Source organism: Hyaena hyaena, unplaced genomic scaffold (assembly GCF_003009895.1).
Source record: "Hyaena hyaena isolate Hyena2069 unplaced genomic scaffold, ASM300989v1 scaffold_113, whole genome shotgun sequence".
NCBI classification, from domain to species: domain Eukaryota; kingdom Metazoa; phylum Chordata; class Mammalia; order Carnivora; family Hyaenidae; genus Hyaena; species Hyaena hyaena.
Genome location: NW_024080745.1, coordinates 1,779,160 through 1,797,925, shown reverse-complemented (window position 1 = coordinate 1,797,925; position 18,766 = coordinate 1,779,160). Strand labels below are relative to the sequence as shown.

Here is an 18,766-nt window from a genome sequence, read left to right as displayed (position 1 = left end):
CCCTCCCCCTCCCCCTTCTCTCCCCCCTCTTCCCTTCCCCCTCCCTTTCCCTCTCCCTCCCCTTCCCCCCTCTCTTTTGCCTTCCCCTCCCCCTCCCTCCCCCTTGCCTTTCCCTTCCCCTTTCCCCTTCCCTTCCCCTCTCCCTTTACCTTTCCCTTGCCACTGAGATTTCAACTTTGCTGCCACAGCAGAGCCTAGCACATTCTTCTTGGCAAGCCACAGGAGCAGCCTTGCCTCTGGACATGAAGTTAGATTCCAGCTACAATGAGTAAGGGTGTGGAATGTCAGCCGGGCCACACAGACCTGTGAGCGCCCTCCTGTGCGCTGCGGAATACCTGTTGCCTATGAAATGCCAGCCAGTTTGAAGGACTGACTCTTTCCTGGTGTGACTGGGCTCAGGCAGCTTTGCTTTGCTTTTCTTTTTTTTCCCAGGCAACTTTTCTTAACGCAAAAGGTTCATTGTATCTGGCTTCGGGTCTAGGCAGGCAGTTGTTATCCATTCCTCATTCTGATTTCTCTGTGCCTCTGCTTGTTCAGGCCATTCCCTGACCCCCAGAGCCTCAAGGGACTCAGGCCTTAGCCCGTTGCCCTCCAGGCATCCACAGGACCCCCTCCCCCCCCCTCCCCCCACCTTTCTCCAACCCCTGCCACTGTTTTCCCTTTTCTGCTTCTCTTGGGTGGTGTGCCCCTGCATTGACTATCCTTCCTTTTGTTCATTTTCCTTTGGAGCTTTTAGGGGGTAAATATGACATGTCATGACGAGAGCCCTCCTTTGGAAGCCAGAACGGCGTGTTCCAGCAGCTACGGTAACGCTTGTGCCGCCTGGCTTCCCCGTGAGCGAGGTGAGCTTGCTTACGTTGTATCGGAGGCTTGGATTGTTGGCAGAGGTGACTCAGTGTCGGTTTTTGATGTTAGTCCAGGGCTCAGGCTTTTCTGTAGCCTTTGTTCCAGAACATTGAGGTGACAGTGGAAATGTTGCTGCTACCGGAAGGAAAACATTATTAGCGATGGCTTTTCACTAGGATGTTGGTGGTCTGCCTTTCACGTAAACTAATAATAGCCAACTCGTTCCAAGAGACCTAGAAGGCGGTAGTAGTCATTTTTAAAAAAAGCATCTATTCTGCCAAAATGGTAGCTCCTGTTCTTTTTTTTTTTTTTGAATTGGAAAATACAGAAACATAATAACAAGAATGACTTCTTTTAACCCCGCCATGCAAAAATAACCGTTGTTTGGAACTTGTTTCCTTTCAGTTTTTACATAGAGGTACATTTTTAAATTAAATTGGAAGGACAAAACAAAACTTTTTTTGGGAACCATTCTCTGTGCCAGCAACTTGCTTTAAATGCATTATCTCATTCATTCCTCACAGCTCCTTGAGAATGATGATCTCCATTTTACAGAAGAGGACACTGAAGCACAGAGAGGCTAATCATTTTCCCAAAGCCACACAGCTCGTAAGAGCGGTGTCGAGACAGAAAGCAAAAGCACTGTATGTCTAGAGCCCAGAGTCTTGACTCTTCCATGATACTGCCTCACAGTAAAGATGCTTGGATTAAATGTCATGGAATTTGCAGTGGTAGCTGTGACTGGCTCGATCTCTTCTTAGATTAGGAAGTTGAAGCCCACAGACATCATCTGATTTAGCTAAGAACATAACTAGTTAATGTCAGTGCCGAAACTGAACATGCATCTCCTGATCTGCACAGTTCATGTGCACATTCACGACGGGTGATCTGTGAACCTTTGTCCGCCCTGAGTCCCACCCTCAAACAGCTGCGCCGTGCACTTGCCCTCATGGCCGGCTCCACATGAAATGGAGCTTTCTCCCCAGCCCATACTTGAAGTTTCACTTTGGGTTTAGAGAATGTATAGGCATCTACTGATGATATGTACAGCTTGCCCTTAATTACTCTGCAGAGCGAGGGCTATAAAAGGCTATAAAAAGGTGTGGCCCAACAATAGTTTCAACCTTCTACCCTCATCAGTTTCAACTGAGATTTGCTGCCAAGCAGTAAGCTAGATTGATCTGAGCTTCGACGACGGTTGCTTTCCCCAACCTGGAATGTCGAGGACGTGCCAGGCATTGTTATAGCTTTAACTGAGCCAAAAGTCAGCCAGCTCTCTGTGTGCAAACATTCCTGAGTGGTCGAGGCTGTCCTGGCCCAGCAGCCTGTCAGGGAGGAGGCCATCGCGTTGCAACACCCGCTTTGGCTGGCTAGCTGCCGTGGGGCCGAGGATTAGAGGAGGAACAGGAGGTGACTTACTGCTGCGTTTGGGAAGGTAAGGTAGAAAAGCCTCCGCATCTTCCAACAAGGTGGACTTCTCAGTACCAGGCAGGTTTGGGTGGATTTTTAAAAACAACGTAATCTGTTCTTCGAGCTCCAGAAGGCAAGAACAAGGTCTTATGAGTCTCCCAGACAAAGTGGAGCAAAAAAGACAAGAAGAGTGCATGGTGATTGGTTACAACTAATGCATGCTGTTAGAGGTGAGGCTCGGGTACTCCTAGAGGTGGGGGTGATGTACTTACGATGGAAGGGGGCACGGGGAGCCTCGGTTCTGTTGGTGGTGGTGGCGGTGGTTGTTTCCTGCGTCATGGTTATACCGTGTGTCCCGTTTGTGGCAGTTAATTGAGTATTGTTTTATTCTTATTAAATGTGCTCTTTTCTGTATGAAAGTTATACTTCAGTTAAAGTTTGAAAGTCCTTATTTGACCGAGTGGCTCAGTCAGTGAAGCATCCAATATGGGATCGTAGCTCAGGTCTTGATCTTAGGGTCGTGGGCTCCATACTTACTGGGCCTGGAGCCTACTTTAAAAAAAAAAAAAAAGTCTTTATTTATATTTGTGTTGTTTTGCTGCACGTTGATTCTTAGAAAAATCTTGAATATTTTTTAAAAATTTATTTTGAGAGAGAGCACAAGTGGGAGAGAGGGCAGAAGGAGAGAACCCCAAGTTCAAGGTTCAGTCCCATGAACGGCGAGATCATGACCTGAGCCGAAACCAAGGGTCAGACGGTCAACTGACTGAGCCACCCAGGTGTCCCAGAAAAGTTTCCATGTAGTTGAACCAGTGTGAAATGATACAGAACTTACTACCCAGCTGTGGGGAAAATATCTCTGCCTGAAACTGTCAGTTCTGTACGGGCAGAACGTCCAAGGTCACTGTCTTTATTCTATTGAAATATATCTTAAGTGATTTCAAAGCAACTCTCCTGGAATAAGGAATGATGTCATCTGAGTTCAGCAAACATTATCAACAGCCTCCTGTGATCAGGGACAGTGTTAGCACCTCAGACTGGGTGTAAGTATGACACCTCTCTCCCCTAAAGGAGCCTGTGCTCGGGGTGGGGGCAGGGTTCAAATCCACAGATGAGTAATCCAAGGACGAGTCAGGTGGCACCACCAGAGCACCACGGAGGATCGCAGAAAGAACAGGCAGCTTTCTGACGGACTAGGAGAAGCTTCATGGAATAAGTGGGATTTTAAGTGGAGCTTCAAGAATATGTGGGATTTTTAAAATTTTTTTGAAGTTTATTTTTGAGAGAGCAAGAGAGCACAAGTGGGGAAGGGGCAGAGAGAGAGGGGGGGAGACAGAGAATCAAAGCAGGCTCCAGGCTCCAAGCTATCAGTGCAGAGCCCCCACGTGGGGCTCGAACTCACAAACTGTGAGATCATGACCTGAGTGAGACAAAGTCAGCAGCTTAACTGATTGAGCCACCCAGGCGCCCCTAGAATATGTGGGATTTTGACAAGCAGAAGGCAATGGGTGGCAGGCACTGTGAATATCATTCATATGAGAAAATCCATAGAACGTTCCTCTACATTTGGGAACTTTGGGTTGTAAGGTTCACTTGAGATGAATGGTATCCATTAGGTGCAAGGTGAGGCCTGAAAGGTAAGGGCCTTATAGTGGCTGGGTTGTATTATTCAATTGGGGAGGCTTTAGGGAGCCAAATAAGGTTTCTGAGCGGTAGAATTGGATAATCAGATCAGTGAATCCCTCCAGTGATACCAAATCTATAGGCTCCTGATTATACAGTTACCATGGATTACTCTGTCCCAAATAAACATTTCCCAGATTTAGTGCACTCTCTGTTCATGTAATGTGAACACATTCCTGCTGGGGTTCACCAGTGAACCGTAGGTACAGAGTCCCTGGAGCTCCCTGTGGTCCTTTCTCTAGGATTTGAGGATGATCATCCCATACCTTCTTTATTCCCTACACCCACCCTTCTGTCTTGACCAGGTGATGTCACAATTCCTTTCTCCTCTTTTCTAGTCTTACAAGTGACTTGGCACTTGTTTACTTCCAGCCTTTCCGATGTGATGCTTTTCTGCCAGATAAAACACCCGGTGTCTCTTATTCATAGCAAAATTGTGTTTTGGAAGAGAGGGGCCAAGAAATAATGTTAACAAACTTTTGTAAGTTGTGTAGGAGGACTGACTCACCAGCCTGGGATTGTGTCCCACTATGCCACTGGGCTCCCTTCTCTGAGAGAAAGCATTGGGTAGGATTGTGCATGGGACAGAGTGTTAATACTTCAGTGTTGGAAATGAACACATTCGAGTCTGGGTCACTTAGGCAAGGTGAGGTGTGTTAATACCTTATTAATATTTTGGTGTTTCTGCCTACTGTCCCCTTAAAAAAATAACTTGTCCTGAATATTATCTCCCATTCGGTTTCCAGTGAGACTCTGTATCAAAGCATTATTCTAATCAAGAGGTAGTTAACTGGACAAGTCAGATGCTTCAGTTTAGAGGTTACAAATCTTTGTTTGGAGGTTGTGTTCAGACTCTACAAAGGCTTGTCTTTAGTCCTTTGGGGACACCTTGGTAGAGTGTCCTGACTTAGAAAGAGAACCCCGTTAGAGTGACTTGAATTCAGATCCTGGCTCTTGATGTCTCAGTTTGTACGTACATGGGTTTAACAGAGTCTGCCTGGTATGGTAGTGAGGCTCAAACAAGACACCTGTCCATGGTACCTGGCACCTAGGCTCCCTTCGTCTTTCGCTTTCCCTTTCAGGGCACAAACCTGTTCCCCTTCTTGCTGGGGTGCTCAGTGATACTTTGCACTTCTTCCCCAGGTGGCCCTTGAGTGAGAAAGCCATTTCACAGGGTATTATCACTTGTTGTTCTTGTTTTTTAATCACTTCCGTTGTGGTTGGAGTTGTTTATTTCCACCTCTACAGACTGTGGTGTTAGTAAAATTAACCTTGCATCATATTACCCATCACATCTGTTCAATGATTCCATTAAGAAAATAATTTCTTGTGTTGATGAAAGTACCTGCTGGAACTTTTCCCTCAATCTTCTTCTGTTAAGTGATGGAGGACTGAATCGGTTGCATTTCCCACAGTGTTGAAATTCGCAGTGCGTGGGGCATGGCAGGCACCCCAGTTACCTGGGCATTTGGGGAAACTAGGACCGAGCGGTAACCTTGTCCCATCAGGCATTTTCTACCCTGGCAACTCATAGTTCTGGGTCATGAAACCAAACATTGGAAGCCCTGGAAGACCTGAGCCTCACAGTTGGTTAGTACACAGGGATGCAGGAAGGGGTTGGGCTGGCCTCTCTTCAACTGGAGGGGATAGTAGGGAGTTTTTATCGTAGGAATACTTGGAGTTGAAAAATCTTGGACCTGAAGTAAGTCTGCAGTGTGTACACAGGTTCTGTCGCAGTACCTGTGCCTTTGACTTCAAATCTTCAAGTGCTTCCTCCCTGTCTCCTGCAGGTAGAGCGTCATGACATGAACACCCTAAGCCTGCCCCTGAACATTCGCCGCGGGGGGTCCGACACCAACCTCAACTTTGACGTACCAGATGGCATCCTGGACTTCCACAAGGTCAAACTCAGTGCGGACAGCCTGAAACAAAAAATTCTCAAGGTGACAGAGCAGATCAAGATCGAGCAGACGTCGCGCGACGGGAATGTTGCAGAGTACCTGAAACTGGTCAACAGCGCGGACAAACAGCAGGCGGGCCGCATCAAGCAGGTCTTTGAGAAGAAGAACCAGAAGTCCGCACACTCCATCGCCCAGCTTCAAAAGAAGTTAGAACAGTATCATAGGAAGCTCAAGGAGATCGAGCAGAATGGAGCCTCCAGGAGCGCGAAGGACATTGCCAAAGACCACCTCAAGGACGGGTCGCACTCCCTGAAAGATGCCCACTCGAAGTCCCGGACTGCCCCCCACGGCGCGGAGTGTGGCAAATCGGGCATGCCTGGAGTGTCCCTCACTCCGCCTGTGTTCGTCTTCAATAAGTCCAGGGAGTTTGCCAACCTGATCCGGAATAAGTTTGGCAGCGCCGATAACATCGCTCACTTAAAAAATTCCCTAGAGGAGTTTAGGCCTGAGGGGAGTCCCCGGGCCTACGGGGGCAGCGCGACCATTGTGAACAAACCCAAGTACGGCAGCGATGACGAGTGTTCGAGTGGCACGTCGGGCTCCGCCGATAGCAATGGGAACCAGTCATTCGGGGCCGGCGGACCCGGCACGCTCGACAGCCAGGGCAAGCTCACCGTGATCCTGGAGGAGCTGAGGGAGATCAAGGACACCCAGGCACAGCTGGCCGAGGACATCGAGGCGCTGAAGGTGCAGTTTAAGAGAGAGTACGGCTTTATTTCTCAGACGCTGCAAGAGGAACGATACAGGTATTTCAGACCATTCTCTTGGAATTCTTCTAGAAGCATGACTTACTAAGTGCAGAGAGATTGTCTTCTTTTTTTTTTTTTTTTCCAAATCAAAAAGAATTTTATTTTTTCAGGACACCCACAAGGTGTCAGACTCAGTGACAAGTTCACAGAGAGATTGTCTTCTTGAAAGAGAGGCTCATGGTTGTGTTTTCCATAAATTATGGATGTGGATCAAAAAACATCTAAAATCAGTTTTTTCCATACTTTATGACTCCAAACTTTATAATCTGTGACTTACAGATCAACACTTCAGAGAAAGTTGTGTGACTCTGTTAAAATATTGCTAGATTGTCTGTAACTCATGCATGTAAAGTTCCTTCTTAAGTTCCAGTAATTACACTAATTTGTAAATCTGTATTTTATTTTCCTCTATAACTGTTAAGTAAAAAACTACTGCATTCTTGGGGCGCCTGGGTGGCTCAGTCAGCTAAGCATCCATCTTCGACTCAGGTCATCATTTTACAGTTTGTGAGGTTGAGCCCAGCATTTGGTCAGCGCAGAGCCCCACATTAGATCATCTGTCTACTTCTCTCTCTGCCCCTCCTCTGCACACGCATGCCCTCTGTCTCTCTGTCTGTCTCTCTCAAAAATAATAAATAAATATTTTTAAAAAGGAACCACTGCATTGTTCAAGGTAGATTTTCTTTGGCACATTGATCTTTTTTTTTTTTTTTTTTTTATACATATAGTTTGTTGTCAAATTAGTTTCCACATAACACTCAGTGCTCATCCCCACAAGTGTCCTTCTCCATGCCCCTCCCCCCCCCCACATCCATCAGTCCTCAGTTTTTGTCAGCATTCAAGAGTCTCTCATGGTTTGCCTCTCTCCCTTTCCCCCACCATTTCCGCCCTTCTTCTCCCCCTTGGTCCTCCGTCAAGTTCCTCCTAATCCTCCTATACGTGCAAACATATGGTATTTGTCCTTCTCTGCCTGACTTATTTCGCTCAGCATAACACCCTCAAGGTCCATCCATGTTGCTACACATGGCCAGATTTCATTGTTTCTCATTGCCATGTAGTATTCCATGGTATAGATAAACCACATCTTCTTGATCCATTCATCTGTTGATGGACACTTAGGCTCTTTCCATGTTTTAGCTATTGTAGAGAGTGCTGCTATGAACATTGGGGTACATGTGCTCCTATGCCTCAGCATTTCTGTATCCCTTGGGTAAATGTTTGGCACATTGATCTTAAAGTTTTCTTACAGTGTACATTTTTTTATGTACTATGTTTTGCTCATTAAACTTTTCACCTTAAGTAGTTTTTAAAAGAAATCGTAAGAGTAAAGTATAAATTCAAATCTTGTGGATTATATTAGCTAATTTTATTTTTTTATATTAGCTCATTTTTTTTAGTTTATTTATTTTGAGAGAGTGCATGCACAGATGGGGGAGGGGCAGAGAGAAGAGAGACAGAATCCCAAGCAGGGTCCATGCCGTCAGCACAGAGCCCAGTGTGGGGCTCAAACCCACAAATCATTAGATTATGACTTGAGCTGAGATCGAGTCTAATGCCTAACTGACTATGCTGCCCAGGCACCCCTATATCAGCTAATTTTGAAAGATGTTTATAGGCTAGAGTTTATGTGCTTATAACTGATAAATAAAAATATTTTAAAAAAAGTGATTTTCTACCATTTCCCAGTAAAAAGATTACCCAAAGTTGTTTTTTTTTTTTAAGATTTTATTTTTACTTTAAGTAATCTCTACCCCAGTGTGGGGCTTAAACCCACAACCCTGAGATCAAGAATTGCACGCTCTACCAACTGAGCCAGCCAGGCACCCCAAAAGGTTTTTTTGTTTTTGTTTTTTTTTGGTTTTTTTTGCTTTTTTGGTCAAAATGAGTATGTTAACTTAGAAAAATGTAGATAAAAATTTAAATGTCCATAGGATGCCTGGGTGGCTCAGTCAGTTAAGCATCCAGCATCGACTCCTGTCATGATCTTGCAGTTCACAAGTTCGAGTCCTGCATTGGGCTCTGTGCTGACAGTTCAGAGCCTAGAGCCTGCTTTAGATTCTTTGTCTGTTTTTCTCTGCCCCTCCCCAGGTCACATTCTGTCTCTCTTTCCCTCAAAAATAAATAAAAGTTTTAAAAATTAAAAAACATTAAATGTCCAGTACATATCATAAGATTAAACTTTACCTTACATACTTTATATCTCAAAATGGTTCTAAATGTATTAATTTGTAAGTGTGGCTTTTTTTTAGCTCTTATAGTCTATGAAACCATTTTTTAACACTTTCAGCACACATCTTTGACTCTGGTGTCTTTGTCACATAACTGTTTTTGAGTCACAGTTTTTCCAGAAGATATTGACTTCAGGTCCTTACAAATAGTTTGCGATACAGTACTCCTTAGATCCAAATTTTATCCCAACTCACAAATACTCGCTTACATAAATTTAGGATAGTTTTCCCATTTGTCATGTAGTTAAGTTTGTGATGTCCCAGGGTTAGCCGCTGAGTGTATTGTTTGCTGTATGAGATCTTTAAAAGGCTTTTACACCAGCACTGGGTACCTGTGATTCTATCAGGTGACCTGTGTGAGCATCTAACATTGACATTGATAGAAGTCATTTCAGGCAATGCATTACCCAAATAGTGCTTCCTGTTTTCAAATAAACATAAGTTTTCAAATGTAAGACCAGTCCCTCTTCTTTGAGGGAAATGGGAGGTGGAAATGGCAATCTTTGTTCTTCTGTTACTTTCCATTTGGAAAGTGACTTTTGGAAATGTCACTTGATAAGTCATTTATAATTTCTTTTTTAGAAAAGTTTTTTTAAGTTTGTTTATTTTTGGGAGAGAGAGAGAGGGAGGGAGGGAGGGAGTGTGCATGAGTGGGGGAGGGCCTGAAAGAGGGAGACAGAAGATCCAAAGTAGGCTCCATGCAGGGAGCAGAGAGCCCAACCTGAGGCTTGAACTCACAAACCATGAGATCGTGACCTGAGATCCACCCTGTGCCCTTATAATTTCTAATGAGCTTAATTTTTTATCGACTCTTAAGTTCTAAGAACTGAGGCATGTTTTCAGAATCGGAGTGTGCCTTGGGAAGTGGACTTGGCTCTGGTACAGAAGTTGGTTCTTTACTTACGGGCTCTCTGGGGCTTCAGAGCCCTGCCTGTGAACCAGGAGGCGCTGGGCAGGCAGAAGGGGGGGAGGGGGAACCAGCAGGTCCTTGTGTTGAGCCAGATCCCAGGCCGCCCTGCCCGTAGACCTGCCCTGGTGAGTGCGTCAGGCCTGTTTGTGTTGTCACCGCAGCCGGTGAGGGTGCTTGTCTGATGCGGGCGGGAAAGCCAGCGTTGGTGTGTGTGACACCTCAGGAGTGAGGACACAGAAGTTAACATGACAGAGACCAGCTGGAGTTCAGTGTTAGCCGAAAGCATGCTCCCTGTAGCTGGACCTATTTTTTTTTGGAAACGTAGTCTTCCGGGGAATGAAAATAAGGACACCTCTGAAGTGTCACACTCAGAATCGGCTCCTCTCTCTGCAAAGGTACGAGCGACTGGAAGACCAGCTGCACGACCTGACAGACCTGCACCAGCATGAGACCGGCAACCTGAAGCAGGAGCTGGCCAGCATCGAGGAGAAGGTGGCTTACCAGGCCTATGAGCGCTCCCGGGACATCCAGGTACCGCTCCTCTCGCCGTTAGGCACCGCGTGGGCTCGTCCCAGCCTTTAATGCATTCAACGAGCCTTATCCCCCAAGCCCGGAAGGATTTCTGGCACGTGCAGCAAAATGTTTTCTCTGCACAAACATTCTCTCCCTTCTTCACCCCGTTAGCTCATGTTCTAGGAGTCACTGAGTGAAGAGGCTATTCTCTGTGTGCTTATTTTGGTTAACGAATCTTTATTAATCTACCCAAGCCCATAGCCTATAACCTCTCCTTCCTACCCTCTACCGCCCCCACCAAAATTGCTAAAACTTTTTAAACAGGAGGCAAACCTTGCCTTTGAGAAGCTTACTGACTAGATGGGGAGTCCGGGTTAGGTCACCTGCCAAACAGCTCAAGAAAACATGAACGGGGGCCAAATTACGTGATCCAGACTGTGAAAACCACAGAATTCAGACACCGTGCCCAACAAGCTATGAACTGGTGGGACAGTTGGTCATTTTGTGGTCAGGTATTGGATTTCAGTCCCAGGTCAGCCATTCACCAGTTATGTGACCCTGAGCAAGTCTTGGATCTGTTTGCTCATCTGTAGAATAAAAATAGCTTTGATATTTGTAAGAATTTCAAGGACCCGAGTGCATACCGTGTACCATACACAAGCAAAGCGCTTTACGTGTCTCTCTCCTCTCCCCATCTACTCCTTACAGCAACCATTCGGGCAGTCTTACTATTTTCCCCATTTCTCAGCTGTGAAACTAAGGCAGAGAGGTCGGGTGACTTGGGTGACGTCTTACAGACGGTCCTTGAATAGGGAACGTGAATGAATGTGCAGAGAGGGTGGGACTTGGCGCGGTGGGTGGGAGCTGGGTGGGTGGAAGGAAGGGGCTGCTGAGTCAGTCACATGAAGGCACGGCTCAGTGTTAGTGTGACGGTAGCGCTGTAGGGACACAGCCCCGGCCGTCCTGAATGCTGCTTTTTTTTCCTACTACTGGGGGGTGTCTTCCTTTTCTTCTACTTTCACTGAGATCATTGACATACAACTTTGCACTAAAGCGTACAATGTAATGATTTGATAAACGTATGTATATGGGAAAATGATCACCACGGTAAGCTAACATCATCACCTCATATAGTTAACATTTTTTCCTCGGGATGAGAACTTTTAAGACCTACTCTCTTAACAGCTTTCAAATCCGTAATGCAGAATTGTTAACGGTAGCCATCCACGTTACACATTACATCCTCATCTTGCAGCCAGAAGTTTGGACCTTTTGGCCACTTTCACCCATTTCCCCTGCCATCCACTCCTGCCTCTATGGACCTGTTCTTTGTTTCTATGGGTTTGTTTGCTTTTTAGATACCCCATGTAAGTGAGGTCATATAGCATATTTGTCTTCCTCTGTCTGACTCCACACTCAGCATTATGCCCTCCAAACCCATCCATGTGTCACAGGTGACAAGATTTCCTTCTTGTGGCCACATAATATTCCATCGTGTATATGTGTACCACGTTTTTTTTTATTCATCTGTTGATGGACTCTTAGGTTGGTTTTGTGTCTTGGCTCTTGTAAATAATGCTGCCCTGAATATGGGGGTGGAGACATGTCTTCTAGAAACTGATTTCATTTCCTTCGGGTATATACTCAAAAGTGGAATTGCTGGATCATAGGTAGTTCAAGGTTTCATTTTTTAAGGAACTTCTATATTGTTTTCCATAGTGGCTGCAGTAATTTACATTCCTATTGATCTTCCTGTCTTTCTTTTTTTAAAAGTTTATTTATTTTTGAAAGAGAGAGAAAGGGAGGGAAGGACAGAGAGAGAGGGAGACAGAGAATCCCTAGCAGGCTCTGCACTGTCAGTGCAGGGCCCGATGCGGGGCTTGAACTCAGAAACCGTGAGATCATGACCTGAGCTGAAATCAAGAGTCGCACGCTTAACCGAGCCACCTGGGCCCAGTAATCTTCTTTTTTAAAAAAAGCAAAAGAGTGGGGGCACCTGGGTGGCCCAGTCGGTTAAGCATCCAATTCTTGATTCCAGCTCAGGTTATGATCTCACAGTTTGTGAGTTCGAGCCCCACATGGGGCTCTGTGCTGACAGTGCGGAGTCTGCTTGGGATTCTCTGCCTCCCTCTCTCTCTGCCCCTCCCCCACTCCTGCTCACTTCTTTTCTTTCTCTCTGTCTCTCTCAAAATAAATAAACTTTACCCCCCCCAAAAAAATTTTTTTTAAAGCAAGAAAGTATACTCTCCAAGTAGCACTCAGCTCCATTTTTACAACTTTTCTTTGTAGGCAGTGGTTATTTTCTCCAGCCACACTTTATGAGGGAAAAAGCTGAGATTTTTTTCTCCCACAGTGTGTGAGCTAGAGTTTCGACTGCCCACATTTTGTTCTTCTCTGTATCGTGGGCTGTGAGTCTGTGCCAATCTCAGGCTTCTGCTTGGATGTTTCTGGGAGCCAGAGCATCAGACGGAGCTGGTAGGAAACCTACCTGTGAGGATGTGGTGCGGGAGACACTTGGGAGATTTTGCCCCTGCTCTGGGTCAGGAGACTCAGCATCACCATTGACTGGTTTAAAGAATGTGACCCATTTAAATGTTACGTGTTGCAGAGTGAACAGTGCAGTCAGTTTTATTAAAACATTCTGGTTTTAGAACGGGTCTGGGATGGCACTGGATTTATGTCTAAATATATGGTTTTCTTATTTAGGGCGTAGTTTGGGTTAATTTTTTTTTTTTTTAAAGAAGCGTACTTTAGGGATGAATGGGTAAGATCAAGCAAGGGGCTTCACAGAGGGAACTTCACTGCATAGAGTAGTTCATTTGAACATTTTCTGGTTTTTGTCTCCAGCCCAGAAGTGCAAAGAGGACATCTGTGTGGGTGGCTACAGAGTCTTTGTTTCCATAGTGAGATTCTGGCTCTGCCACTTACTGTGTGACCCTGGACAAGTTAGCTCCCTGGGCCTCCGTTTCCTCATCTATAAAATGGGAATATCATCAGTGAGCTTCACATCAAAAGGTTGTCAGGAGGTAAATGGATAATATACATAAAGTACTTAATCTGCCTGACGCATAATAGGCAGTCAGAAAATAAACGCTGGCCACGTTTTCTGTTATATTCGTGAGTGGCCCTCTTCCTCGGGGCTTTTCGCAGTCGGGCCTGCTCAGCTTCGTCTCCAGTTCGTGTTAGTTTTGTTCTTACAGGCAGGGTGCTACAGCGGACGAGCTAGCACAGGTGAGGGTGGCTGGTGCCCACAGGGATGCAAGGGTTTTACTGTTTTAAGAAACTGAGTTTTGTTTTAGAGTTCCCAGTTAAAACAGGCTTAAGGATAATTCAGTCTGTTTCCTCTCCTTGTCCCCAGTAAGTTAAACACTGGATCCAAAGAAGTACTAGGGATCGTGGGGCCGGCTGTCTCTCAGTGGGAGCTGTCACCAAAATTCCTTGCCACTCACGGCTTAGTTTTCTTGGATTTTTCTTTTGGTAAAAAATTTGATAGTTCTAAGGAATTCATTTCTGGGATTAGTCTGTCTATATATGTAATCCGTGTACCCAATTAAAGATGAATGAATTTGCCAAAAATGTTGATCTTTTTGTCTTGTTCTATCAGCATTTCCATGCCGCGTCCAAGAAGGAGGAAACCGTGAGCTCATAGTTGAAAAGAATTCATGATCCTTGGGGCACGTGCCTGCTCCTGTAGAAGCCAGTGCTTTTATAGAACGTAAAAATCAAAAGAAGTTTTACCTTCTCTGTTGGTAACCCGTGTCATGGAAGTTACTATAGTAACAGAGAACCCTGTTCTTTGGCCCATAGAATATATTCAGCAGAAGAAAAGCGAATCAGTGTTACAGCCGTTATGGTTGCTTAAAACCTGAAAGATGGCTGTATTGTAAGCGAGCAGACACATACTGGTAAACGAGTTAGACCGTCGGCCAGGGAACTAAACGGGCCTCACTGTCCCGCCTCCAGTCAGGTCCTGTTCTCCCAGGAGGCGTAGAGTGTTCCTCTCACGAGCCTCACGCCTCCTTCCTGCGCCCAGTCTGCACTCTGCCGCGTGTCCGGCCCTGTGCTGGGTAACCGCAGGTGGCCTAGTCCCCATCCTTGTGCAGCTCTGGTCTTCTGTTCAGGAAGGAGGGCTGGGGGACCTTCACATCCTCTGACGGGGCTGGGCGGGCTTCCAGGCACAGGACATGCATGTACAAAGGCCCCGACCATGCTCCTTCTCCAGACTTCAAAAAGCCAGCATGGCCAGAGCGTGGTGAGCGGGGCAGGGCGGCAGAGACTGGGAGGGGAGAGAAGTGGGCCCCTAAAGCTAGACACTGGATGTCTCATTGACAAGGCGGGGGATGGCTTAGAGGGACTGAGTGGGTGGTGGGAGGGACGGGGTGAGCCAGGCGCTGTTTTCTGGGGACGGAACGGCAGCAGGGAAGCAGGACCGGCGGCGGCGGGTGCAGGAGAGCGTGCAGCACGCCATCCCACATTTGCATGTGGTGCATTCTGGGTGCTTCTGCGAAGCTCAAGTGGGGATGTCAAGGAGCCATGTAGATACATGAGTCAAACTCAGATGAGGCGACTCGGCCAGAGAGATACTCAGGGTCCTCTGTGTCTTAGCAATTGAAGCCTTAGAAAGAACGGGTTCTGGGGAGAATGTGCAGCCTGAGTAACGGCACACAGAGAGCGAGAGGAAGCCGAGCCCCATGGTCCGTCCTGTCCCCATCCCTTCTTCCTTCACCCTCCGCAGTGTGTAAGTGGACGCACGTACAGCCTGAGCAATGGAAATAAGGACTAGAAGTTGGAGGGACCACCCAGTCCATGGCTGGAGGTGGTTGACGGTCCCTCGCTGGCCGACCACTCCTGTGGCTTATTCCTGATGATGCCAGCAGATGCCAGTATTTTATGTACTTAATTTCAAAATACTTAACTCTAAGTCCCCATTTACGGTAATTCACGGTTGTTCGTTCCGTCTATGACTAACAGAATAAATGTGCCTTGCGACTCTCGTTTCCCTTCTTTGTCATCATCATCCTCCTCGTCATCATCAGCTTGGCTGTCGGAAGCTGCCTCAGCGTCGAGTTCCTGAGCCAGGGGGCTTTCGGGCACGTCCCAGCTCGCGCGGCGCCCGTGGTCCCAACAGCGTGTGACCCTTGCTCTCCCTCTTGCCCACAGGAAGCCTTGGAATCCTGCCAGACTCGCATCTCTAAACTGGAGCTCCACCAGCAGGAGCAGCAAGCCCTGCAGACAGACACCGTCAATGCCAAGGTGCTCCTGGGCAGGTGCATAAACGTGATCCTGGCCTTCATGACAGTCATCCTCGTGTGTGTGTCTACCATGGCCAAGTTTGTCTCCCCCATGATGAAGAGCCGCTTCCACATTCTTGGCACCTTCTTCGCTGTGACTCTTCTTGCAATATTTTGTAAAAACTGGGACCATATTCTGTGTGCCATAGAAAGGATAATAATACCCCGGTGAAGCCACTGGCCCCCATCTTCATGTCCTTTCAGGTTTCTGTTTTAAGGAGAACTCTGTGCATACTACCAAATTTTCAAATGAACGGGGTTGTGCTGACTAAAGGTGAACAGGCCTGGGCTGTGCATTGTAAATAACGACAGTCCCCTTCACACGGTAGCACTTGCTGGCTCAGTCCCCATTCTTCGTGAGTGTGAATCCGTCTGAGAGCTCTCCCCACGTTGCTCACTGCCTTAATCACGCCAGATCTCCGCCCACCTCACCAGCCCAGCATGGCCAGCCTCTGGTTATTGAGCATTTGGCATAATGAATGATCCAGAAGAAAAGGGATTTTAAGTCTCTGTCTCTCTCTCAAGTCTCTATCACAGTTGAACCTCACAGTTGCTCGTGGTTGCATGTTTTCCCAGAGTCCTGTTAGTAGCAAGGATGTAGCAGGACTTGGGGAGGGGAAGCAGAGTACATGCACTGGCCACGGTGAACCCATATGGCCTTCGGAAGTACAGAAAATCCTGTGTAATCCAGTCCACTTGTCCACAGAGAACACTAGGCACCACGTGTTCCCAGTGTCCGTAGCGGTCAGTTGTACGTGACACACAAGTGCCACGGAGATCTTACCACACACCTGTTTATCCATCCGACGTCAAACTTAGATGTTGTCATGCACTTTAAATGGTAAGATGCAAAGATTCACGAGTGGGGCTTTTCCCTTCTTACACCCAGGGAGCCACACGCGGATTTTATCTGAAGCAGCCGTCTAATGCTTCGCCTTCAAGCACGTAGAAATGTTTCCAAGTCCCGCGTCAGACCGCGGCTTCAGCGTTAGGGTCCTGTAAGCACTACCTTGGAGGTATTTCAGCAGATCTTAGTCGTGACAGACCCCCTGTGAGGATGTGATTCACTTTATTCCCTGGCCTGCGAAGGTTGAAGATCTCACTCCACAAATGAAAACAGATGATCCTTGTGTTGTGGAGTTTTTGTTTTTCCTTAAGGACAACAGGATTGTAGTTTGTGAAGCGGAAGTGCACTGAGGTAGGAGCTCTGAAAGCAGGAGGGAGATAGGCGTGTGGTCTGCCGGGGTGGCAGTTGGATCCAAGGGCGCAGTTGACTGGGATGGGGACTGGGAAGGTCCTCCTAGGACCCTGTGAGCCCAGCTGAGCCCAGCACCAAGGCTGGCTGTCGTCTCTCAGGATCTCCCTGAAGACAAGGGCCCGGGGAAAGGGAGGGGCCGCACTTCTTCCCTTGAGGTGAAGGCATTCAGAAGTTAACATCTTCGGCCTGTTTGGGGGATGCTACTCGCTACCCTCAGCCCTGAAGCTACTCCCTTTTAAATCTCTCTCTCTGTACCTACTGAAAACGAAGTCAGAAGATTTTAATAGGAACAGCTCTTCAGTCCCTCCTCCTGCTATCCGCTCTGTTCTCTGAAGGCGTAAAGATGTGTGTTAGTGTACATTTTCTTCCAGAAAACATCAGATCGCCTGGATTTAAATTAAGTGCAATATTTTCGAACAGCTGCTCTTAGGGAAATCTCCTGGGAAAAAAAATGTGACAGTGTGCCGTGGTTTGAGAGAATGGAATAGTCGAGCATTTGGTACAAGTCCAGTGTGTGTGAGACTCAGACAACTCAAGCTTTCTTCTTTTAACTTTACGGTTTGGTGGTTTTAGCAAATTCACAAACTTCTGCAACTGTCCCCACTATCTAATTCTGGACTTGAGCTTTTTAAAAACAGTAACCATCATTTCGTGCAGTCTTGGCTGTACAGATTTTGGATTCAGGGAAGAGGGAGTTAGCAGCCCCTCCCCCATCTCATGGCCATGTCCCCTTCCACCATCAGACTTGCCCTTGTTCTGCCAAATTGGCTGTAAATCTACTGCCATCCATCAAACCCTGGGGACAGAAAAGAGTTCCAGGTCCAGGGATGGGAGGGAGAAGGAATGGTGGGCTTTTGCATCTGTATTTTAATGGCCAGCATTCTCCATCACCTGTGGGCATCGGTCTCCGTTCGGCTGGGGGCTGGAGGTAATGTACACCCTCGGATCAAGCTGGGGCCTGGTGGGCGCTTCTCCATTTCTGGGAATCTTTCTGAGGCACTTTGGATATGCCAGAGGTTGCAGCGGATGTAGATACTGCTGTCATTTTTGAGAGAGAGAGAGAGAGGTATCTAGCCCTTTGAGGTTAAGGACCGCGGGGAAGTTCTAGGACGTGGGCCTGCTTCCCCAGCCACCATGCTCCACTCACCATTTGTTTTGACGTCTCCCGGGCCTGCGGTCAGTGTGTCTCCGCTCCACTGTGAGAAGTAGGGGGGAAACGGGAAGCCGCGCTCTCGCCCCCTCCACGGGAGCTCCAGGGGGAGCTAATGTTAACAGAAGCTGCTAGAAACTGGCTCTGCTCCAAAATCTAGGATCTGAATCATCCCACCTGATCATGACTTCTTTTGCACAGAATTTGTATTTCCACTGATTTCTCGGTAGATGTCAGATAACTTTGTTGTCACTTGTGTATGCTCAACTTATACTTGGCATATTTATTTTAGAGTCTTGTTGAAAGTTCATGAAGCTTTTTAATAAGTTGTTGCACTCCAAGAAGACCTTTACCCTCTGTGGTTTACTGTTCTCAAGTAATAAACCCTCTCATTGTATTTCCTTTCCTGCACAAGGGATTAAATAAAATTTTATAAATTATGCAATTAAAAATAGTGATCCAACTAGGGTATATCACGGAATTGGTTATTTAATTTACATTTAAGTCAGCTAATCCCTTTCCCCACCTTTCATTGGTAGTAAGGATGAAACTAGTCATGGGGACGGCCAGGCACCTGCTCACTCAGCAAACTTAATGCTTTAAGATACTGGACATTGCAGGGGCACCTTGGTGGCTCAGTTGGTTAAGTGCCAACTTCGGCTCCAGTCACGATATTGCAGTTCATGAGTTCGAGCCCTGCATTAGGCTCTTTGCTGACGTCTCAGAGCCTGGAGCCTGCTTTGGAGTCCATGTCTCCCTCTCTCTGT

The 18,766-nt window shown here is 46.8% G+C and overlaps 1 protein-coding gene across 8 annotated transcripts in view; it reads left to right on the top strand.

Annotated features, from left to right (window-relative positions):
- TMCC3 (transmembrane and coiled-coil domain family 3) overlaps nucleotides 1-18,470 on the top strand; it is a 75,524-nt gene extending 57,054 nt beyond the window's left edge. For 5 of the 8 annotated variants that reach the window (XM_039236584.1, XM_039236588.1, XM_039236590.1 and 2 more), the window contains exons 2-4: nucleotides 5,730-6,646; nucleotides 10,183-10,318; nucleotides 15,461-18,470. In XM_039236584.1, the coding sequence (XP_039092515.1) occupies nucleotides 5,730-6,646; nucleotides 10,183-10,318; nucleotides 15,461-15,763 (1,356 nt within the window). In that variant the 3' untranslated portion in view covers nucleotides 15,764-18,470. The other 3 variants (XM_039236586.1, XM_039236585.1, XM_039236589.1) reach the window with 3 other exon arrangements.
- Nucleotides 18,471-18,766: the final 296 nt, after the last annotated feature.